This window comes from Pongo pygmaeus, chromosome 7 (assembly GCF_028885625.2).
Source record: "Pongo pygmaeus isolate AG05252 chromosome 7, NHGRI_mPonPyg2-v2.0_pri, whole genome shotgun sequence".
NCBI classification, from domain to species: domain Eukaryota; kingdom Metazoa; phylum Chordata; class Mammalia; order Primates; family Hominidae; genus Pongo; species Pongo pygmaeus.
The window spans coordinates 130,798,954-130,823,545 of record NC_072380.2 but is presented as its reverse complement, the minus strand read 5'-3'; the positions used below and the strand labels follow the sequence as shown (position 1 = coordinate 130,823,545).

Sequence of the window (24,592 nt, the reverse complement as noted above, 5' to 3'; positions counted from 1 at the left end):
TGCTCCTCGTTAGCTTCCTGCTTGGCTATCTTGGGACGCCTAGTGGGGTCTCCTACTTCTACTTGTTTTCCTTCTACTTGTTTGCTTCCTTCTCAGCGGAGTTCCATCTTCCTCTTTCCCAAGCTCTTCCCTTCCTGGACCCACTTGGTCTACACAGGGCATCCTTGACTATTTCAGCTGGAAAGATATCACCACATCCTAGCCTGCATTTTTTTTGGATGAAGCTCTCAAGTCCTAGCATTCAGAAACAATGTTACAGTTTTCCTCAGGTTCCTGGCAGAGAAGGAACTAGAAATTAGGCTCTTGTTTTGTGGCTGGGAATCTCTAGATTCATCATTACTATTCCAGGATGACTGAACTTTTGTCGACCTGATTGTCTTTTCCCACCTTCTATATCCTACCAGTATAAACCCAGCAGAGTTTCCTATTCTTTCTAGAAGCTCCATCAGACATCACCAAAACCTTACAATGTGCCCACATCAAATAAAAATTTTGTATACGTTTATGAAGATTGGATTGCCTTGCCAGCTGACCTAGGGTTACATTTTAAGGAATTTAAACATTTACTAATTCCAATACTTCAGCTTGTTTTCATATTTTAGAGCCAATCAATTATTTTTTTCTATAGCAAATAGAATTGTAGACCATTGATAAACATATGTTCCTGCAGTGCTTTCTACATTAAAAAGAAAAATAGTCTCCTTTGCTTTGCTTCCATTGGCTATTTTTCCGTTTTTCCCTTTTTCTGTTGGTTTATAAGAGTCACTGACCATTTCAGAGTCTGCAAAGAATCTGGAAACCAATGTGTGTTTGATGGGCGATATTCCACGTATTTAATACTGTTGACTTGCAAACATGATCACATCTCATGTACTTGTGTCCACATTTGTCCAGGAGGGTGATGATTAAATCTTGCACCTGCCACGTGCATTGCGGGCTGCAAAATTTTTCTCGTACATTATTATTTTGTTCTCATTTGATTCTTGCAGTAACTCAGTGAGCTAAGCATGCTATATTACAGTTACTCTGGATTTTACCAATGAGAAACCAAAGCTTAGGGAAGTGAAATGACTTGTTCAAGGTTACATTTTCTGGGTCCTTTTGTGCCACACTGTTTTCAGGTCTTTAGACAGCCCTGGGGAAAAAGTACATCTGGAAAAGGAAATTAAGCAAGGCTTGAATGCTTGGGCTACTTTAGCTTCGTGTGTGTGTGTGTGTGAGTGTGTGTGTAATGATAGAACTCTAGCCTTAAATATTCTCTTATTTGCCCTACAGACAATAAGATCAGATTAATTAATTAGTTCCACAAGTGTTTATTTAGTGACGGACAGTGTTGTAACTGTTGAGGATATAACAATGAACAAAAAGACCAAGTCCTTGCTCCATGGAACTCACATTCTCTATGCAACACATCAATAATAAATGAACAAGCCAATAAATAGAATGTCAGGTGCTGATTAGTGCTAAGAAGAAAAGTAAAGGAGGGTGAGGGGATCGGCAAATAGAAGGAGTGCTGCTGTTTTATTTAGGGTGGTCAGAGAAGGCCTTAATAGTAAGGTGGCATCTGAGGAGAGACTTGAAGGAAGTGAGGGAGTGCGCTAGGTGGATTGGGGTGCAGACTGGCAGAGACAAGTGTGTGCAGGGGCCCTGAGGCAGGGACATGTTTCCCATGCATGACAAAAAACAAGGTCACCAGCCTGGCTGGAGCACAGTGAGTAGATCAGGAGGGAGGGAGAGAGATATGGGCAGGAAATGGGGTGAGAGGATGTGGTGAGGGGAGGTGAGACAGTTAAGAAAAATCCTGCAGGACCTTGTAGGTAATTGAAAGGACTTTATCTCTTAGTGGAGAGAGACAAGGATCCCTTGAGGGCTTTGACCAGAGGAGTTACATGGTTTAAAACACATCATTGTTAAAGGATTTACAATGGACCAACTTGCCCTCTGTGAAGATAATCCTGGTTAGTATTATCATTTACACTTCAAACCACAGGCTGAGTCTTGCTTTGAGGACTACCAAGGGGCCTTTAAAAAAGATTTTTCATCAGATTTATTGGGATATGATTGACAAATAAAAATTGTATATACATTTACGATGTTCAACATGATTTGATGTATGTATACATTGTGAAATGATTACTATTATCAAGCTAATTAACCCATCTGTCATGGCACATAGTTATCTTTGTGTGTATGTGTACGTGTGTGTGGTGAGAGTACTTAAGATCTACTGTCTTAGCAAATTCCAGGTATACAATACAGCATTATTAATCACAGTCACCATGCCATATGTTAGATCTCCAGAACTTATTCATCTTTTAACTGAATGTTTATATTCTTTGACTACCATCTCCCGATTGCCCCAAACTCCCAGACCATGGCAACCACCATTATACTCTCTGCTTCTGTGAGTTCGACTTTTTTAGGTTCCACATATAGGTCAGATCCACACAGAAGTGCAGTATTTGTCTTTCTATATCTTGCTTCTTTCACTGAGCATAAGGTTCATCCCTATTGTCTCAACTGGTAGGATTTCCTGCTTCTTATGGCTGAATAATATTCCATTGCATATAAATACCACATTTTCTTTATTCATTCATCAATCAACAGACATTTAGGTTGTTGCCACGGATTGGTTATCGTGAATAACACTGCAGTGAACACGGGAGTGCAGACATCTTTTTGACATGTTGATTTCATTTCCTTTGGATATATACCCAGAAGTAAGATTGCTAGATGATATGGTAATTATACTTTTAAATTTTTGAGAATTTCCCTATCATTTTCTACAATGGCCACATGAATTTACAGTCCCACCAACAGTGTGCAAGGGTTCTGTTTTCTTCATATTGCCCCAAACATTGTTATCTTTTGTCTTTCTGATTACAGCCATTCTAATAAGTATGAGGTAGTATCTCACTGTGGTTTTAATTTGTATTTCCCTGATAATGAACGATGTTGAACACATTTTTATATACCCATTGGCCATTTGAATGTCTTTTTTGAAAAATGTCTATTTAGGTCCTTTGCTTTTTTTTTTTTTTTTCTTTTTTGGCTATTGAGTTGTGTGAGTTCTTTGTATATTTTGGATATTAACCCCATATCAGTGTTTGGTTTGCAAATATTTCCTTTCCTTCTGTTGGCTGCCTTTTCATTTGTTGATTGTTTCCTTTACTGACTGTGCAGAAGATTGTTAGTTTGATGTATTCCACTTGTTTATTTTTGCTTTTGTTGCCTGTACGTATGAGCTCTTTCTTTTTGAGTTTGTACAAGTGCTGTGGTGAAGCTGAATTTTACTAAGTCATTCATTCATTTGAATCAGTGATTGAGCTTCACCTAAGTGCCAGGTACTGCCCTTGGCATTTGGGATAAAGGAGTGAGTAGGACAAACAGTGCTCCTCCTCTCAGGGGCTTCCTTACTGTGAACAAACAGTTAACAAGCAAACAAACAGAGGAGATTTCAGCTAATAAGGGTTAGGAAAAAATAAAACAGAGGAGACAAAATGATGATGCCATTGTAGGGGCTACTTTTAAGATTACAGTTGGAGTTTGAAAAGTGGAACTTAGGCTAATGGTGTTACACATGTAGAGCAATTTACAGTTTACAAATTGAGGCCAGGTGCAGCGGCTCACGCCTATAATCCTAGCACTTTGGGAAGCTGAGGCGGACGGATGACTTGAGGTCAGGAGTTCGAGACCAGCCATGGTCAACATGGCAAAACCCCATCTCTACTAAAAATACAAAAATTAGCCGGTCATGGTGGCGGTTGCCTGTAATCCCAGCAATTCGGGAGGCTGAGGCAGGATAATCACTTGAACACAGGAGGCGGAGGTTGTAGTAAGCTGAGACCACACTGCTGCACATTCCAGCCTGGGTGACAGAGCAAGACTCTGCTAAAAAAAAAAAAAAAAGAAAAAAAAAAACTGTTGGCAAGAAAGATATTATTATCCTGACTTTTCAAACGAGAAACTGGAAGTCCACTGAAATTAAGCCACATGCCTAAGGCACTAGTAAATGGCAGATCTGGGGTCTGAATCCAAGTTTTCTCTAATTATCAGTATCAAAGTTTTTCTGACAGTACGCAACACTTTGGGATGTACAAGTAGAGATGGGTAACACTGGGGTCTGAGATAAGGAAATTAGCCATAATTAGGCAAGAAAGGCAGGAAGCACATGCCAAAATATAAACAGAACACAAAAAGAGCAAGGAGGGTAGCTAGCTCCCGCTAAGGTCATGCAAAACAACTGGCAAGATATAGAGGGGCCAGGCAAGGTGGCTCACACTGTAATCCCAGCACTTTGGGAGGCCAAGGTAGGCAGATCACTTGAGGTCAGGAGTTCGAGACCAGCCTGGCCGATATGGCAAAATCCCATCTCTACCAAAAATAAAAAAAAATTAGCCAGGGCTGGTGGTGCACACCTGTAATCCCAGCTACTCTGGAGGCTGAGGGAGGCAAATCACTTGAATCTGGGAGGTAGAGGTTCTAGAGATCCTGCCACCGCACTCCAGCATATATATATGCTGGAGTGCATAGAGAGAGAGAGAGAGAGAGAGAGAGCGCCTCCAGTCCCACAGCCCCACTTCATAGGGCTGAGATAATCTGCACCCTGATCAGAAGAGAAAGCCTCCTGCCTTGAACAGTTGTTCTTAGCAACTTGGGCTGGGGGGAGCTTTGGGTCACATGTGGTTTCAATCACTGCCTTTATCTGCATCATTGTCACTGTATTTGGAAGATGACTGAATCCTCATTCCTGTCCCAGGCCTCTCTACATTGTGCAGGGGGTTCAAGTCAAATCTGGAAAAGCTGTCTCATCTTTGGCAGGTCAGAAATAGGGAGAGGCTTCAGGAATGTACAGTAATGTCCCACCCATGCCCCTTCCCTGCTTTATTAAAACAAATCTGAAACAACAGAGATCCGAAACTTTCCACTCTATCATTTCACACTGCCTTGTTATAACCCTGCCCTTCATCCACACCCCGATGGGGTTTTTGCAGCCTGAGGGAAGCCGGGAAGTGTCTGCTCCTAGCTCTCAGTCACTCCCATAATAAACAATCACTAACAGCCGGCTGCCCTAGGCAACTGTCTAGCTTGCCCAAGCCCTGAGACTTTAGCTAGGCCAGAGGGTGGGAGGTGTTTTCTGTAAAGCAATGTTCAGGATCTGAGGCCAGGGAGTTTGATTTTGACCAGAGATACTGTTTGGGAGCCTAGCACATCTTTGTGGACCTGGAGGATCTTTAGCGGGACTGCTCCTCGGTTACCTGAGTTATCCAATGAAGTTCTTCCACTGGGGGTGGCAGGAGCTTGGGCCAAAGAGTGGGAGGTCAATGAGGGAAGGGCCAACTATTTGGCACTAATTGTAAATAAGGTCGTTTTCCTGATGCAAGTTTCCCTTCTATAGCTGGGACAGTTGGAAATTCTACCAGTCATATGTCCTTAAGAGATATCTTTAAAACCACCACCACCACCACCACCACCACCACCTCTACCACCACCACCAAGAGAATAACATTACTTTGAGGACTGGGGCAAGCTTAAGTTAACTAGTTTCCCTGCAGCCATTAGAAAATTTATTTTTTCTCTGTGATTGGATCTCTTGGAGGCTTTCTTCATAATAGACAGAGGGGGTTCAGGCAAGGCTGCCTAAGTAGATAATGAGGATTTAGGATAGCCGTCTTATACTTTTAGCACAGAAGTAGGCATGAAGAATTGCAACAATTCCTCTTGATTGTAATAATTCCTCTTTATTGCTGGGCATTGGGGTGTTTCCTTGGTTTAAAAAACATGTGCTATGTAGGGGAGGAGTAAGGGGAGATTGTTTTAATGCTTAGCAGAAAATTGAAATACTGGGTCTCGGAGAGTGGAAGGAGGGCTGGGAGAGGCAGCTTTCGGATCGGCGGTCGCTTTCTATGAAGTCTTCCTTTCCTCCCTGCTTCCCTCCTTCAAAGCATCTTTCTCTAGGCGTTCCGGCAGGCAGCCCAGGAGACCGGATTCTCCAGGGCGCCCGGGGCCGCGCGGCACGGGGCCCCTGCCGGTGCCTCCTTCCCTGGCCGCCGCGTTTCCGCAGGCGCCTCTGGTCCCCGGCACTGCGCAGGCCGAGATCCGGGCCTGGGCGCGCCGAGGGGCCGCGGGGCTCGCACCGGGCCGTCCCGCGCTCCACCGGCCCGGCAGCGCGCCGGCACCACGCAACCTGGGAGCCCCAGCTCCCTGCGCCCCCCGCGCCCCCAACCCCGCGCCGGCGCCTCGGCCGGCGGCCGGGGGTTATGAATGGGCGCAGCGGAAGCACCGCCCCCCCCGGACGTGACGCTCGGCCAATGGCAGCGCGGGCTGCGTGGATGGATGAGGTCAGCGCTGTCGTGTCGGGAATGGAATGTGTAAGTGTAACATTCAGAACCGGGTAACATTCGGCGACCGAACGCGGCGGTCGGCAGCGATCGCGCGGGGGCCTGCGAAGCGCCGCTCGGGGCCGGCACTGCCCGCGGGGAGGACGCGCCGCCGCCGCCACCCAGCGCCGCCGCCGCTGCCGCCTCCAGCCGGGCCGCCGCACGTCCCGGGGGCCGGCCCCGCGAGCGCAGGAGTAAACACCGCCGGAGTCTTGGAGCCGCTGCAGAAGGGAATAAAGAGAGATGCAGGGATTTGTGAGGTTACGGCGCCCCAGCTGCAAGATGCACTAGCCGGCTGAACCCGGGATCGGCTGACTTGTTGGAACCGGAGTGCTCTGCACGGAGAGTGGTGGATGAGTTGAAGTTGCCTTCCCGGGGCTCATTTTCCGCGCTGCCGAGAGGAATCTGAGAGGCAAGGCAATCACTTCGTCTTGCCATTGATTGGGTATCGGGAGCTTTTTTTTTCTCCCCTCTCTCTTTCTTTTCCTCCGTCTTGTTGCATGCAAGAAAATTACAGTCCGCTGCTCGCCCGCCCTGGGTGCGAGATATTCAGCCCCGCTCTCTCCTGTGCATTGTGCAACCCAAAGATGAAAGACCGAAGGGGAGAAAGTTAAAGAAATCGCCCACATGCGCTGGATCAGTCCACGGCTTGGGGAAAGGCATCCAGAGAAGGTGGGAGCGGAGAGTTTGAAGTCTTTACAGGCGGGAAGATGGCGGACTGGAGCTGAAAGTGTTGATTGGGAAACTTGGGTGATTCTTGTGTTTATTTACAATCCTCTTGACCCAGGCAGGACACATGCAGGCCAAAAAACGCTATTTCATCCTGCTCTCAGCTGGCTCTTGTCTCGCCCTTTTGTTTTATTTCGGAGGCTTGCAGTTTAGGGCATCGAGGAGCCACAGCCGGAGAGAAGAGCACAGCGGTCGGAATGGCTTGCACCACCCCAGTCCGGATCATTTCTGGCCCCGCTTCCCGGACGCTCTGCGCCCCTTCGTTCCTTGGGATCAATTGGAAAACGAGGATTCCAGCGTGCACATTTCCCCCCGGCAGAAGCGAGATGCCAACTCGAGCATCTACAAAGGCAAGAAGTGCCGCATGGAGTCCTGCTTCGATTTCACCCTTTGCAAGAAAAACGGCTTCAAAGTCTACGTATACCCGCAGCAAAAAGGGGAGAAAATCGCCGAAAGTTACCAAAACATTCTAGCGGCCATCGAGGGCTCCAGGTTCTACACCTCGGACCCCAGCCAGGCGTGCCTCTTTGTCCTGAGTCTGGATACTTTAGACAGAGACCAGTTGTCACCTCAGTATGTGCACAATTTGAGATCCAAAGTGCAGAGTCTCCACTTGTGGAACAATGGTAGGAATCATTTAATTTTTAATTTATATTCCGGCACTTGGCCTGACTACACCGAGGACGTGGGGTTTGACATCGGCCAGGCGATGCTGGCCAAAGCCAGCATCAGTACTGAAAACTTCCGACCCAACTTTGATGTTTCTATTCCCCTCTTTTCTAAGGATCATCCCAGGACAGGAGGGGAGAGGGGGTTTTTGAAGTTCAACACCATCCCTCCTCTCAGGAAGTACATGCTGGTATTCAAGGGGAAGCGGTACCTGACAGGGATAGGATCAGACACCAGGAATGCCTTATATCACGTCCATAACGGGGAGGACGTTGTGCTCCTCACCACCTGCAAGCATGGCAAAGACTGGCAAAAGCACAAGGATTCTCGCTGTGACAGAGACAACACCGAGTATGAGAAGTAAGTGTCTGGGCTGGCGTATCGTTGGGAGTCAGCCTTGGGCCCTGCCGGCCTTGGTCCAGGTGTGAAGTTGGGGGATGGGGTGAGGGCGGATGAGCCCTCAGTCCTGTTACCCCTTTGAGCCTGAAACTGAGCAAATCCGGTTCAGGTGTGCAGCTAGAGGCCGGGGACAGAGAGTTGGAGCTCCTCGGGCAAACTGAAAAGCCTGGAGCACCTTCCCGAGCCAAGTAGGTGACAGTATCTCCCTCTTGCTTAGGAAACCTGCAGGGCGGCGTTTCTCCTGTTAAGAGTCGGGGTTAGATCCAAGTTTAGTAACTGCACTTCAGGCATGGGTACTGGAGGGTGTTTCTGAGGATGTCTAGAGACCCGGAGAGGCTGTGATCTACCCAAAGTCCAGAGACCTTCCACCAAGAGTGATGCTTTTGTTTGCTTTTCTCATGAGCGGGGGTACCTACTTTCCCAGGAGTTTTCCCAACTTCACATTTTCTGTAAGCCTGTAATTCATGTTAGCCGTGGAAATGTTTAAATTGTATCGAACTTTGTGTGGCCCTTTCCTCTCTCCCCCATGGCATTGACTTTTATGAAGGGAGACTGTAAACTTGTTGGTCTGTGGCTTTGCATGCATGCATGCATGCGTTCATTCATTCATTTATTAATTCATTCATTTCTGTACATGTCCTGTCTCTTTCCTAGGAAAAACTTTTTTTTTTTTAAATGTGGGCCTCAGTCCCACTGTCTAAACTCCAGTTGCTAATTTAGATTTCCCGTTCCCTTTTGTCTTTATCTATTTGCATATAAATTGTAGAGTGTTACTCTTTGAATGGGTGTGAGATGCCTCCTTACCCTCTGTAGTGAGGCAAGTTTTGTCCAGTTGCTAAGTAACTGAATTGGTTACTTTGTAGACCTTTTCACTCTTCCTTTTTCCTTCCCCGTGACAGTTACTGACACGGGATTTGGAGTCAAAGCTAAATTCCACAAATCTGCTTTATCCTGAGCTTGGTGGACCAGTTTCCTAGTAGGTGGGGTTGCCGCCCAGACTCTCACTTATATCTGGCTGTGAAAGAATTAGTGAGTTCCTACAGTGCATTTCCACGTTACGCCAGTTAAAAACCAGAGCAGCCTTGTGCTACCCAGGGAAGGAAGGGGAACCTCTCAGCTGAGTACAACAGGAACTGGCAGAGGTTGGCAGATTTTGCAATTGATTCATGAAATGCAGAATAGGGGAAATGCTTCGCAAACCTGATTGGAACAGGAAGGGGTATGGTGGGAAACTGGCCTTGAAATGAAAGGTTTGATTGTTGTCTGTGCATTTTTTCAGACACTAGGGCCTCTATAGGAGTGATTGGAAGGGAAATTAAAGTCCTCCAAGACTTGATCATAGAGAGTGAAGGAGAAAGTATCAAGCACTCAGATTCAGCTTTCCAACCCCCAATACCTTTTGCTTTTCAGGCATAAGAAAAGCCGGAGACTAAGATCAATTACGAATCCATATTTTCCTCTCATCCGGGGGCAGTTATGTGTGAATGTGCAGTTGCAATGGATTACAGTTTTCTCATAAAAGACATTTAAACTATGGTTAGTAATGAACTGCTTTGTTTATAAGACATTTACATTGACCTATTCCTGTGGGTGCTTGTAAGAAAAAAATGCTTATAGCCTTTCAGGAATTTCTTTGTCTGGTTTATGGTGGAGTAACTCGAGATGAAGCCTAACCTTTCAGTGTCTTCTAAAGCAGTCTCACAGAATTCTGTGGAAGGATTCTGTTCTTCATCCTTCTAAAAGGGCTAAAGCTGAGATTTCAGCTTAGGAAATTTGAATTATATATATTGGAAAATACCCTTAATCCAAGTGAATAATATCTTTCTTACCCTTTTATTCCCAAAATAAATATTACATTTCTACGTTTTCTGCGGAATGGAAACATTTTCTAGAGATTAGCAATGAAGGGAGGGGTTGGTTTCTTTAAAACTTTAATTTTTGCTAAATTTAACTAATTTTTGACCTCTTTGTGATCGGGCCAAGAAATATGACGCCCACACTTTGGTTTATGTTTAAAGACCACAAGGGGTCAGGACCTCAGGATTGGGTCTGATCAGAAAAGTGGCATTTAGTAGAAAAACAAGTTTGCTCTTTCTCCCAAGCAGGGATCTCTTTAGCAGGGACACTTCTGGATTTTCATTATGTTCCCCTTTGGCATACCTTCCAGCCCTAAACTTGCACGATAGCCCGGGATGGTGCTGCAAAAGGTTTACATTCACTCGCCTGGTACACCTGGAGTTTTGACTCATTCCTCTGAGTGGGTTAGCAGAATTATTTGTCTTTGAGAAATGGTGCTTACAAACTTTATTGCTTTTTATTATTGGTTTTGGAACACATGAAGATGAAGCAAGAACTCTTAAATTTGGAGATACACTAGCAGAGCGAGCAACTTATGTTGTGCTCTGGTGTAAGAGCAACTACTGTGCTATACTTATACTGATGCTTTCTGGAAGATAGCCTTAGATATGTGAGATGCAGAACTCCTCAAGTCAAGATATGCCAATCTCTCTAGCGCTTTAGGAGGAGGCGATATTGAAGTTAGGTCTGTAGACGTGATCTGTGTAAGTTTGGCTTCTCATACTGACTCATGGTGTGACTTTTGATTAGTCACCTTAAGCATTAATTTGGGTTTTGCAGAGTGGGTTTCAGACTGCTTCAGGGGTGCTCTGAGCACTCATTTGGTAATGGCTTGTAAAAACACAATCAGTTTTCATCTAGCTTATTAGCAAGTGTCCATGGAAAAAAAAAAGCTTCAATTTAATTTGCTCCCTCAAGCAATCACCTGTAAGTTTCCTTTGGAGTAAACTTTATGGGGTCTGATGACTAGACTGAAAATTTATGGTATTATGGTCAAGTTAGAGTATATACAAATATAGAGTATATACAAATGTATCAACTAAAAAAAAGTTACTTTTGGTGAAATAGAATATTATGTGTCGATAAGGAATTTAGTGCTAAGTGAGCAATGACTTCTGTCTCACCTGTGCCTTTGTGAAAATTAGACATTGATTACAAAGGTATGGAAGAGCTACAAGGAATGAAAGAAAATACTTTTCTCTTGTAATAGAGAGAAAATAAATTTCTTTTGTCATTTTTTGACCCAGATGTTCAGGATTGTATTAAAGTATCAATTTTTATGATAGCTGTAATTATTTTTTATCAGTTATATATTTTAACACATGTGGATAATGCCAGCTAAAATAAGTCATTGCAGTAGATGAGTTATAATGATGCTTTAGAGAAATTCTTTGTATTTTATGTTCTTTCAGCTGTTTATGCATCCTTATAGAATTATTGTATTTTTGCATGAACGTCATAGTTCATATCCCTACAAAGGGCATTATTGTGAAACTTTAGATTCAGCTATTTGAAATAGAAGAAAGAGAGGGAAAGGAGAGGTGGCTTCTATCTTTGACCCCCTCCAAGGAAAGCAAGGGTGAATATTTAAAGCTTTTCTGGGAACAGGCAAGATTGTGTGCAATTCTTTTTGATATTTCCCTTTTTCTGTGTTTGCTATCACTGTACCTCACCATCCTGGTATCTTTAAGGGTCTTGGAGGTAAGTGATCATTCAGCTTCCAACATCCTGATTTTTACAGATGTAGAAACTGAGGGACAGAATGTTTCAGGGATTTGCTTAAGGCAAGAAAACTGTTTGGTGACAAGGGTAGCACTAGAATGCAGGCCCCCTGAATTTTGCCTTGATCTGCAGTCTTTCATTTCTATTCTCAGGCACCCTTGAAAATTCACCAGCCATGAGGAGATCCTTATTAATGGTGTTTATTATGGGATTTCTCTTAGAATTCTTCAGTAATCTGATGAAAACTTGTAGGACAACCTTTGCAAAAATAAATGATAAGTAAATAAATAAAAGCACGTACACAATTTGTTATATGGTTTCAGGGGCTGACACACACCTCCCGCTGAGGGCATCCTCAGACTTACAAACTCTTGCTCTGGAAGTTTACATTTTGCCTGTTTGTTTAGTTGGGGAGGTCTGTGGAGCTGTTTAGTCTAAGTAGGAGTTTTTTGAACCTTTCAATTTGGCCCTAAGGGGTTTAGGGAATAGACTGTGCATTGACTGAACAATAAGTTGAATTACATGCACTTACAGCAAAAAGAAAATATGTGCAAGGCAAGTAAAAATGCTAAATGCTTTTTTCTTTTTTTCCTCATTATCCCAAACTGTATTAACAGACACCTTGAGCAAGTTCATGATCCAGCAGTGAACCTTAGATGAATGTTTTCCTTCTCCAAAATGAAAGGTGGGAATTGCGATTCTCGGGTTTTAAATGTAAAATATTAGCGCCTTTCTCCCCACAGTTGTACAATAGCACAAAAGCATTTCTAAAATAAACCCAATTAGCACAGTTAAAAAATAAGGTAGGGCCAGGCCTATGGAAAATTATGAAGTTGGCAAGTTTGTCTTCTGACACTGAGATTCTGATTCTCTCCTTCCTTTCTCGCCTCTTTCTAAATCTGCTTTCTGGAGAGCACCTGAGAACCTCAATCACAAGGAATCCCTAAGTAAAGGTTGGGGTGTTATTTGCTACTTTCAGGGACATTTGTATTATTACTGGATTCAGCCTAGCAAATGAGGGTTTCCAGTGGAGTCTGTGATCTAAGCTAGGGGCCTGCTAAAATTCGTAGAGATTTTACTCTACGAATAATGGCTTGCTACTAAGGTTTGGGCAGGTCCTGCCGATTGGAGGCCATCTTTGGTCCCCCTGACTGTGACAGCAGCTTTGGATGGCAAAAGGGGAGATGCTACACCTGCAGGTGGTGTTAGTTCTTTCTGTCAGAAGGCTTGAGGGTCTGCCTTCCCAGAACACAGTGCTAGAAATTCCTGCCAATAATGACCTTTAATATGCCAATGTCACAGCAGAAGTTGTGCTTGGTAGGGCCTGGCTGCTTTGCTCACAACCGTCTTGGTGTCTTCTCAGGCTATGTTGCTGGGGTGTAAACAGAGGCAAACAGTGGTAAGGTGACTTGCCTGAGGCTACGCAGCCTGTAAGTGGCTGAATTGAGGCTAAAACCCAGGTTTTCTGGCCCGAGTTCTCTGTTCTTTTGACTGAGAAAAGAACATTCATTGCTACCTCACTGCATTCGCTTTGCAGCACTGCGTATTCAAAATGAACCAGGTGAGACAAAGTGGTCATTGGCTTCTGCAGGCTCCTGGACATGTTTCATGTTCAAACATGAACACGGAAGCTTATGTTTCCATGAGGTTAATAACTACAGGTTGAGCTTCCCTAATCCAAAGTTCCAAAATGCTCCAAAATCTGAAACTTTTGACCACTGACATGAGCATTTTGGATTTCGGATTTTTGAATTAGGGATGTCCAACTCTAAGTATACGATGCAGGTATCTCAAAATCTAAAAAAATCCAAAATTTGAAACACTTTTGGTCTCAAGCATTTCAAGCATTTTAAGCCAAGTCCTTCTCAGCCTAAATTGTGTATTTGAAACAAGGTATTTTCTGAACAAGGTGTTTGAGAAGTAGCCATTGCCATGTAATAATTACCTAGTGCTTCCCTCATACTCTGGAAGAAGAAAATAGTGCGGTTTTTTTCTCTCGAGGTCATAATGTGAATGTCATATGCAGTGGCCATGTCATCAGAACACATGTGCCAGCCCCCTGCATGGAACGTGTACATGCTTCAGGTTGTGCGGAATTAACTTTCTTTAGATAAGGGATAACTAACATTCATTTCAGATAACAGATATTCAACCTATAATTGTTTTTATTTAAAAGCTCTTCCACCGTGACCAAGTTCCTGTAATAAACAGGATTGCCTCCAAACTAGAAGATTTACTGAGTACCTGTTATTTGAATTTACTTTTATTAGTTCATATAACCTTTCAACAACAGCATGAGTTAGGTTATATCCCCGTTTTACAGATTAGAATGTAGGCCCCTGAGAGAGTAAAGTAACCAGCTCAGTGTCACATCTAGTGAGTAAATGGCAGGGTTCCTACCTGGGTACTTAGATTCCAAAGTCCATTCTCTTCTACAAAATGTTACCACCTTAAAGAATCAAACAGAGTTTCTACCTGTTACATATTAACTTTTAACAAGTGAAGCGTGAGTCAGGTGTTTGTATATGGGTCTTTTTTCCATTGCTTTACTTTATGAACATGTTTCCCAAGGGAAAAGTTTGGCTCAGAGATGTCATAAAGATGGCCCCTAAACCTGACATTTAAGCACTGAACTCCTTGAACTCTTCTGTTCAAGGGGCATTGGAATTGTTTCTATGTAGATTCTGCTTGTAATTCTTTCCTAGGGTTCTTCTAAGAAAAGTGAGGAAGCTGATTAGCAATCTGTCTGTGTGACCTTTCCCCTACTGATAGCATCCTGCAGGGTGTCCCTCTGTGATTGTAAGTGAAAGTGAACCCTGGAGATGTCGCTGCAGGTGGATGGGGATCAGAGTGACTGCTGCCCCGGGTAGACATTGTGATCCAATAGAATAGAAATGAAAGGCCTATGGGAATATTCTGTTTCTGGAACATACCACACCCAATGCCTCCAGGACCTGAGGCTCTTTAAAAGAAAAACAGTGCTTAAAAAATTATAAACATTATACACAGGCTGAGCACAGTGGCTCATGCCTGTAATCCCAGCACTTTGGAAGGCTAAGGCGGGAGGATTGCTTGAGCCCAGGAGTTCTAGATCATACTAGCCTGGGTAACACAGTGAGATCTTATCTTTACTAAAGATCAAAAAATTAGCTGGGCTTGGTGGTGCACACCTGTAGTCCCAGCTACTTGGGAGACTGAGGTGGGAGGATTGCTTGAGTCCGGGACATTGAGGCTGCAGTGACCGATGATGGCACCACTGCACTCCACCCTGGACAATAGAGCAAGACCTTGCCTTTCTTTCTTTTTTTTTGAGACAGAGTTTCCCTCTTGTTGCCCAGGCTAGAGTGCAATAGCGCGATCTCGGCTTACCACAACCTCCTCCTCCCGGGTTCAAGCGATTCTCCTGCCTCAGCCTCCCGAGTAGCTGGGATTACAGGCATGTGCCACCACACCCGGCTAATTTTGTATTTTTAGTAGAGACGGGGTTTCTCCATGTGGTCAAGCTGGTCTCAAACTCCCAACCTTAGGTGATCCACCCACCTCGGCCTCCCAAAGTGCTGAGATTACAGGCCTAAGCCATCGAGTCTGGCCGACCTTGTCTTTCAAAGAAAGAAAGAAAGAAAGAAAAAAAGAAAAAAAAAGTATGCATAGCCTTTGTGGAAGACTGGGAAAATATAGAAGATTGGAATACATAATTAAATTTCTTTCCTAATTCTATTATAAGTGTTAGCCACTATTGGTAAACTTTGATGTAGTCAGTCTATTCTAGAACATATATATACCTATATGTTTATATGGCTCTGTCTCTGCATATCCAAGTACTCTGGATAGATAGGTTAATTATTATTTAATTAATGGTGAGTAAATAATGAATTCAACACATTTTTCTTAAGTGTCTTGTTTGTGCCAGACACTTAGGTATTGGAGCCGGGGCTACTTCAGCAAACAAAACAAACTCCTACCCGTTCACCTTACTATTCTAGTCTGTGAGTTTTCTAAATTTGAAGTCAGACTTTAAATGTATTTTTGGATGTTATTTTTTTTCCTAACATTATCCAAGGGCATTTTTCTGTTCTAGTAAATTGTTTGGAAAATAGAATTTTTAAGGTGTGATTTTTTTTTTTTTTTCTAACCCATGGCTGGACCAGAGTTTGTTTAACCATTTACATTTTCTTACATATATTTTATTTATTTATTATTATTTTGAGACAGAGTCTTGCTCTGTCACCCAGGCTGGACTGCAGTGGCGCGATCTCAGCTCAGTGCAACCTTCGCTTCCTGGGTTCAAGGGATTCTCCTGCCTCAGCCTCCCGAGTAGATGGGGTTACAGGCACCCACCACCACGCCCGGCTAATTTTTGTATTTTTAGTAGAGATGGGGTTTTGCTGTGTTGGCCAGGCTGGTCTTGAATTCCTGATGTGAGGTGATCTACCCGCCTTGGCCTCCCAAAGTACTGGGATTACAGGCGTGAGGTACAGCACCCAGCTGTACCTCACATATTTACATTTACAAGTTAAACCTCTTACATATTTAACTTTTTTTTTTTTTTTTCCTCATTAGAAATAGTCTGTAATGGGTTTCACCTTGTTGAGTGTTTTCTTCTTGACTAGGGTCTCTCTCTCAAAACACAATATAGAACTTCCTGTCCTGTCCTCCCTAACTCCCCACTCCAATCCCATTCTGGGCTATAGCTGTTTTTAAGGTGAACACCCATTTAGTGAAGTAGCCATCATTAAATGACAGCCTAGATAAACATTTGTAGGTGTTAATTGGTCCTGCCAGGGGGCCTTTGAAGCTCCACTGCTGTGTTCTCTTTGAAGTTTTGTTTTTCTCCAGCCAAAATCCTCCCTGGTCTCTTACTGAGCAGACATCCCTATACTTCTCTCCAAGCACTGTGCATATAACCTTGCCTGGGATTTCAGAATCTGCAGGACTTACCTAGGTAGATGTTACTCTTCTAGCTAATTGTATTCAGTTTATCAAGGCATTTGTTTCTATTTTCTCTTTTGTTTTTGACTCCATGGACCATAGGAGGTAAATTTGGACAGGTCGCTTTGACCTCTGGGCATCTAAGTAAGGCCTGGGATTTTAAGTGTAAAGGAGGCACTATTCTAAGTGATTTAAAAACAGACAGAAAAGGAGACATTTGTGAGGATACACAGCCTCTTTTTGTGTACCCTTTTGTCTTCTGTGAAGCCCTTTAGAAGGGAGAGCCTGTGGCCCTGCACCATAACAGTAGCTGATCCCCCAAAATTCCTGGACTAGGTTTTTAACTTCTCAGCCTCAGTTTCCATATCTGGAAATGGGGATCATAATACTGGTCTCATAGGGTTGTTAAGAAGATCAAATGAGGTGGAGTGTGTGAGACTGTACCTTGTAAATGTTAATGTGTTCTGCAGGGTGGTGGTATTATTAAACTCATCTTCCTGCTATTTTCTAATCAACAACAGAGGTTCATTTAGTTTGGAAACTTAGCTCTTCCTAACTAAGCCACAGCAATAACTTATCTCTACTTTGATACTTAAGTCCTCAGGAAATTGTGGTAGGTGCCCTGGAAGTCCAGCCATTGTTTCTATACAGACCTACAGGGGTCTTCAAGCTGGGGCTTGCATGTGTGTGGGATAGGGGTGGAAGCAGTTGAGGGGGATCCCTGGGGCAGTCAGACACTTCCTTGACTCCATGGCCTTCAGGTTCCCTGGTTGACTGCTCTATTAATGCAGGTGATCTGTTTTCCAGTTGACTTTTTTTTTTCTTTTTGAGATGGAGTCTCGCTCTGTCGCCAGTTTGGAGTGCAGTGGCACGATCTCAGCTCACTGCAACCTCTGCCTTCTGGGTTCAAGCGATTCTCCTGCCTCAGCCTCCCGAGTAGCTGGGACTACAGATGTACACCACCATGCCCAGCTAATTTTTGTATTTTGAATAGACAGGGTTTCACTGTGTTAGCCAGGATGGTCTCGATCTCCTGACCTCGTGATCCACCTGCCTTGGCCTCCCAAAGTGCTGGGATTACAGGTGTGAGCCTCTGCACCCAGCCTCCAGTTGACTTTTAAGTCCTCACCAGTTGAGGGTAACATTTGGAGGGACACCTTGTGTGAGTGGAGCTCAGCTACTAGGAAGCCTCCCTCGGCCGGTTCAGCAGGCCCTTATGTTGCAAAGAGCAGAAAATCATTGGGCTACCTTAAGTTTTGGGATTTATTGTGAAGGGACGTGGGACAGAAACTGAACTGAAACTGCTCTAGTAAGTTCTCTGGACCCACCACAATACCTGGGCCAGGCTCCTTTGTTCCTGCTCTATGCCTTCATGTCTTGCTTGGCTAGCACCTCTGGCCCTGTGTGTGTCTTCCAGCCACTGGCCAGTCTTTCCTGAATTCTCTCATCCAGTGCCTGGAGGAGACCAGTCGGATTGACGTTTCCAGTAAGCATTGCTTACTGGGGAGAGCCATTCATATTAGGCCACGTCTTGGGTATGGTGGTGACCTGGTCAGTGAAACGACTGCCCTGTCACGTTGCCACTCTTGATTTACTTGGTGGTCATCGTTTTGCAAAAAAACAGCCCAAAGTTGCTTCCTGGAACAGAGGACTGTGGTTAGGGGAAGTTGGCTGTGGCAGGCGCTGTTGAAGCCATATCCTGTTGGCATGCACATATTTGACCCCAGTTGATGATGAGGATAACAGCAACAGCAACTCATATCTGAGGGCATCCTATGTGAGGATAACAGCAACAGCAACTCATATCTGAGTACATCCTATGTGTAAGATAATGAGAAGTATCTTCTTTAATCATTATGTCCACCTAGCAGGAAGATACCCATTTTATCTCCATTTTACAGATGTAGAAACTGAAGCAGACAGTCTTTAAAAGTGGTTTGCCTAAGAGCATACGCGTAGCAGATGAACTGAGGTCCTCTGACTTTTGAACCTGGGTCCTTAACCACAGCACCGTACCGCTTTTGAACAGCTGGAACTGATGTCATAAAGACCACACACTCACAAACAATAGTATGATTGATTTATAGAGTATCACTTGGGTTTCTGACCTAGAATTTGTTTAATCTTACGTTAGACAATTCTAACCTGTTAGGTAATCTGATTTCTCAGCCTGCAGTAGATTAGAAGCAGTACATTTAAAAATGAAAGAGGGATTCTTGCAGATAGTACTGGGAAGAAAGGACAGCTGGTAACCCAAATATAAGGAAGCGGGCCAGGAAATTATAAAATGTAATGCCCAGAAGAAGTAAAGAACCATGACAGTTGAAGAACAGCTGGCCCAATGCCCAAGAATGTATTCTACACACTCCTCAGGAATGAATGTGCTTCCAAGTCTAACACCTACTGCCCTGCGTGTCACCAAGCACAGCTTCTGTGGATATTTGATGAACTATAACATGGAACAGTATTGACTCTGAAACATCATTTGTGTTCACTGTCCTTTGTTTAAGAATGTAGAAAAAGAAGTAATGTGTTTTATAACTTTTTTGAAAACTGTATGATTAATAAAATATACTGATGGTCTTAAGAGTAAGATCTCCATTTGAAAACTTGTCTGCCAACTTTAGCAATTTCTACCAGGGCTCCAGAGGGACAGGGTCTCCTTTGGGTTAGCATTTGATTTCTGCTATTTGTTGCTAACTCTGATTTCTGGGTTTTCAAGATGCATATCAGTTTAAACCTAGGTGAAATGGTAAGTTTTCTGATCCTGTGGTGTAGGCCTGTAGTGCTAGCTATTCTTTTTTTTGTTTTTTGAGACGGAGTCTCGTTCTGTTGCCCAGGCTGGGGTGCAGTGACGCGAACTCGGCTCACTGCAAGCTCCGCCTCCCCGGTTCTCGCCATTCTCCTGCCTCAGCCTCCCGAGTAGCTGGGACTACAGGTGCCCGCCACCAAGCCCGGCTATTTTTTTTTGATATTTTTTAGTAGAGACAGGGTTTCACCGTGTTAGCCAGGACAGTCTCGATCTCCTGACCTCGTGATCTGCCCGCCTCGGCTTCCCAAAGTGCTGGGATTACAGGCATGAGCCACTGCGCCTGGCCACTGTGCTAGCTATTCTTGATGGACTAGTATCTAGAATGACTTGGGCTGTGGGCTCAGGTGAAGAGAGTAGCTAGCCTAGGGCTAGGGCTGGCCCTGCCTGCCTAAGGCGTGGCATATGGATGTTAGTGTTTGGAGAAGGGAGGGGCCCAGGAGAGGACAAGGGACATCTCGTCTCTTGTCCTATGGTTGTCCTGGCAGGTATGTTGGGCATTTCACACTCCTAGCGGGGGCCTAGCTTGCCTCCAAGCTTCCTGCACACATTTCAGCGTCCTGACGGATTGGTAGAAATCATCCACAGTGCCACTGATAGAAAATATGATCACCACCCTGCTTGAATGGGCCTTGGGAGTGTCTCATAGTTAATTCACATGTTACTAAGGCAAGCAAGCTCTGCCTGCCTCCTCATCCCCAGCCCCAGGGCAGAGCCACACTCCTCCTCCTTCTCCCCGCTTTCCCCACACACCTCCTTTCCACTTTCTGGAAAGCCAGCACCCAGCTGCATCTGACTTCTTCCAGAGTCACTTCCTTGATGCCTCAGACAAGGCCAAATTCTCCTGGTATGTGCTCATATAGAACATTTAACACCCAGCTGTGGTTTTCCATTCAGTTAGCTGTTTGTTTTTCTCTCTCCAGTAGATTGCACAGAACCTGAGGGGAGGATTCATGTTGGTTTTTAATTAATTTACTCAACAGATACTTATTGAGCGCCTACGGTGTGCAGGCACTGGGGATTCAACAGTGAATAAGAATGTGCACGTACCTGCCTTCTAGATGCTCACAGCCTAGTGGCTGGGGGCTGAGGCTCATGGCTTACACATTTTGTCATATATTAGAAGGTGCTGGATGCTGTGAAGTAAAACAATGTATGGAAGGGGGTTAAGGCAGTGGGTCTCAACCTTAACTGTACAATAAGACTCTCCTGGGGAGCTTCTGAAAAAGCCAGGCCCCAGTCCAGGCCAATTAGGGATGAAGTTCCAGGTTTTTATTTATTTTTATTCATTTATTTTTATTTTTTGAGAAGGAGTTTTGCTCTGTTGCCCAGGCTGGAGCGCAGTGGTGCGATCTGGGCTCACTGCAACCCCCACCTCCCAGGTTCAAGCAATTCTCCTGCCTCAGCCTCCCGAGTAGCTGGAATTACAGGTGTGTACCACCATGCCCGGCTAATTTCTTGTATTTTTAGTAAAGAAGAGGTTTTGACATGTTGGCCAGGCTGATCTTGAACTCCTGACCTCAAGTGATCTGCCCGCTTTGGCCTCCCAAAATGCTGGGATTACAGGCGTGAGCCACTGCGCCCAGCCGGCCCGAAGTTCCAGGTTTTTAAAAAGCTCACCAGGTCGTTTGGATGCAAAGTGAGAGTGGGGATGAGGAAGAATTTTGCAGCTTTAAATATGGAGGGAAATAAAGGCCTCCTTGGGAAAATGACATTGAGCTCTCGTACCATTATACCTTCAGAGCCTCAGCACCATGCCTGACTGACTCATAGGAAGCACTCAGTGTTTGTTGCATAAATGAAAAAAATTTACATTTATTTAACCGAAGGGAATGTTACTACTGTTGATGTGGTATATTCAAAGTATGGAGTCTCTAAATGTTACTCTCTTTGGTTTATAGCTCAGGCATTCCTGTTCCTACTCCAAGTTCATTGTGTTCATTTGCTGGTTCACCCAGAGTTTCTTCTCATGTTCAAATGGGAAGTTTCTCCCAATGAACCTTTTTTTCCCCAAGGTATTTTCTCTTTCTTTCTTTCTTTCTTTTCTTTCTTTCTTTCCTTCTTTCTTTCTTTCTTTCCTTCTTTCTTTCTTTCTTTTCTTTCTTTCTTTCTTTCTTTCTTTCTTTCTTTCTTTCTTTCTTTCTTTCTTTCTTTTTCTTTCTTTCTTTCTTTCTCTTTCTTCCTTCCTTCCTTCCTTCTTCTTTCTTTTCTTTTCTTTTTTTTTTTTTTGATGGAGTCTTGCTCTGTCGCCAGGCCGCAGTGGTGTGATCTCGGCTCACTGTAACCTTCCACTCCGTGGTTCAAGTGATTCTCCTGCCTCAGCCTCCTGAGTAGCTGGGATTACAGGCACACACCACCATGTCCAGCTAATTTTTGTATTTTTAGTACAGATGGGGTTTCACCATGTTGGCCAGCATGGTCTCGATCTCCTGACCTCGTGATCCGCCTGCCTCAGCGTCCCAAAGTGCTGGCATTACAGGCATGAACCACTGCACCTGGCCTCTTTTCTTTCTTTTTCTGTTTTTACTATTGTGTTTGATATAAGTATCACTGAAGCCAAATTAAAATGAACCAAAGGGTTTTGCTGCATAATACAAATCCAAATAATTTATTGGTACAGGAAAAAACATTATGATATTTTTATCATTTAACAGTCTGTAGATATTGAAACTTTTCCCCCCTTTAATTGTAGTTTTTCTCCCAAAGGATTGATAGAATAAAACTTTTGGCTTACATTTTTTGCTCAGGTTACGTTCAAACTCTGCTAACTGATATTGAAGCATTGCCCCAGAGTATATAGTAACACAGGGCTTAATTGAGCTATCAGGCTGCTAATGAATTCATATTGAGATTTGTCATTTAATTAAAAGGCAAAGTGGGGAAAAGCAAAGGGAAGGTGTATAATTGTTCCTTCCACTGGCCTCCATTTCCTCCACTTAAAATCGTGGCTTGTTTGTTTAGTTTGTAGAATCCTGTGGGATATTGCATAGAAGTACTCAAGGTGCATAGGTAAAATAGAGGGTGTCCTGTATTGCAAGGACTTGACTTCTTAGTGGGTCTTAAAAATTGATTCAGATTTGGTGACAATCATATGACACTTGATTAAGTAGAAATTATGTTTTATGTTTTTACAAAGATTAGGAAGGCCATTTTCCAAAATTATTCCTGGGTCTGTATATCTGAAGCAATCTGAAAATTCAATCAGAGGGAATCTAATACTGAGATGCTTTTGCTTTACTGACAGAGAGTAAATTTTTCTTGTAAACACCATTTCTTATATGCTACATGTGTCTTTAAAATTCACACCTGCATTGAAAAAGCTACCTTTAAGCAACACTTTTTATGATAACTGCATTTTTAAGTATGCAAGTGCAATGTTGCAAACCTGTAAATGTAGGGCAGTCAGTCTTTTATTGATTCAGAGTGGAAATGTGTAATATTTTAGAGTTACACATTTTTAAAAAAGAACAGTATTTTATGATAAGATAAAATTTAAGTACCTCAATGCTTAGTACGGTTAAAAGGTGGAGTAGTATTTTCCTGCACTTATTTTAGACTTAGCTATATCTAAGGAGTAACTCAAGTAGGGATAACAGAGGGCAAAAAGGATTAGATTTCAAAACAAATCTTAGGTTTCTATAAAAATAAGCTAAGAAATGAGCACCCTTGGATGAAAAATATGAAGTGAGAATGTAGGGAGTGTTGGTGAGGTTTGAGCCTCTTTGGGCCTCAGTTTTCCTCATCTAATTTTCCTACACAGAGACCTCTGATTGGAGCTGTCACATCTGTACATGCACATGTAGGTCTGCATGTGTGTTGTATGTTTGCTCAGGGAGGAGAGCATGGTGTTCAGCTGACTCCAGATATTTGGTATCAGACAGTTTTGTCTGGAGAGAAGAGCAATAAGATTATGGAAGTGATCTTAAAATCTAGTTTAACTCTTGTGTAGTGTAGACAAAAAGTAGAGATCCAGGGAGGTGGAGCAATTTGCCAAGGTCATGTAGTTGTGACTGAATCAGAGATGGAACACACGTCTCTTGACTTCCAGCTGAGGATTGCTTAGAGGTTACACATAAGGGTTCTGGTTTGAACTCTCACTAGCTATGAGACCTTGGTCAGCTTCTCTGTTTCCGTTCTTCACTTGTAAAATGGAGATAACAATTTCAACTTCATAGGGTTGCTATTACAGGGATTAAATGAGTAATAATACATGTAATATGCTTAGAATAGTGCATGGAACATAGTAAACACTCAATAAGAAACTATTGTTACTGTCATTATTAATCTGTCTGTTCCATTAAACTACATTTGAGCCTGTAACTTCAGGCTTACCATTTGTATGTGTTTATCATGGTTTTAATTTCATTTCTTTCATCTGACCTGTTTACAGCTCATTATAATTGTAGTGTGCAATATTGTACATTAGCTTGCCAGTCATATAGAAGCTCCTGGTGGTTTGGCAAGTGCCCAGAATTCCAACCACCTGTTGGAACTGTTGCCAAAATACAGTAGATTTTTATTTCCCAGATGTTGTTCAACCGAGAGTACAAATCATTACTATGACTTTGTGTCTTTAAAAAAATTATTTCTCCTATTACAAAAGTATTATGTTTCCCACTAGTTCTGTGAAGCTGAGCAGTCACAGAGGTCTTGTTCCTGCCTCTTGAAAAAACATTAAAACGGGTAGCAAATGTGCTGGGGGTCGGTCACCTGAGATGACTTTCAGAGATAAACCTGTGCGAGATAGAGAAGGGAAAACTATTTTTTCTTTTCTAGCAATCCAAGTAGCCAAGTGAGTGATTCCACCGTGCAGGGGCACTTAGCAAATCAGGAAGCGCGATAACAGTGAATGACTTTCCACTTTCAACAATTTGAAGGGCTGCTAAAAACTGACGGCTTCTTCTTGAGGATGGCATTATCGGTAGCAGCAGGACCCAGACCTCTGCACCGTTTCTGCATGTTAAGTTTAAACAGCGTATGCCTGTCCTTGAGGATAAACTTATAACAGGTAAAAGTTAGAGAAGAAATTCTAGCCTGTGATTTGAAGATCTGGGAGCATTCAGACACATTGGAACTTACGTTTTCATTCTTTTTCTCA

The 24,592-nt window shown here is 43.4% G+C and overlaps 1 protein-coding gene and 1 long non-coding RNA gene across 2 annotated transcripts in view; both read left to right on the top strand.

Moving 5' to 3' along the window:
• Nucleotides 1-6,387: 6,387 nt before the first annotated feature.
• EXT1 (exostosin glycosyltransferase 1) overlaps nt 6,388-24,592 on the top strand; it is a 315,513-nt gene continuing 297,308 nt past the window's right edge. Inside the window, exon 1 of the mRNA XM_054497453.2 lies at nt 6,388-8,138. Coding sequence (XP_054353428.1) covers nt 7,177-8,138 — 962 coding nt within the window. The 5' untranslated portion in view covers nt 6,388-7,176. The remainder of the gene's footprint in view (nt 8,139-24,592) is intronic.
• Nucleotides 8,151-24,592, top strand: part of LOC134740036 (uncharacterized) — a 104,306-nt gene continuing 87,864 nt past the window's right edge. The window contains exon 1 of the long non-coding RNA XR_010127275.1: nt 8,151-24,502. This is a non-coding gene — a long non-coding RNA (uncharacterized LOC134740036). The remainder of the gene's footprint in view (nt 24,503-24,592) is intronic.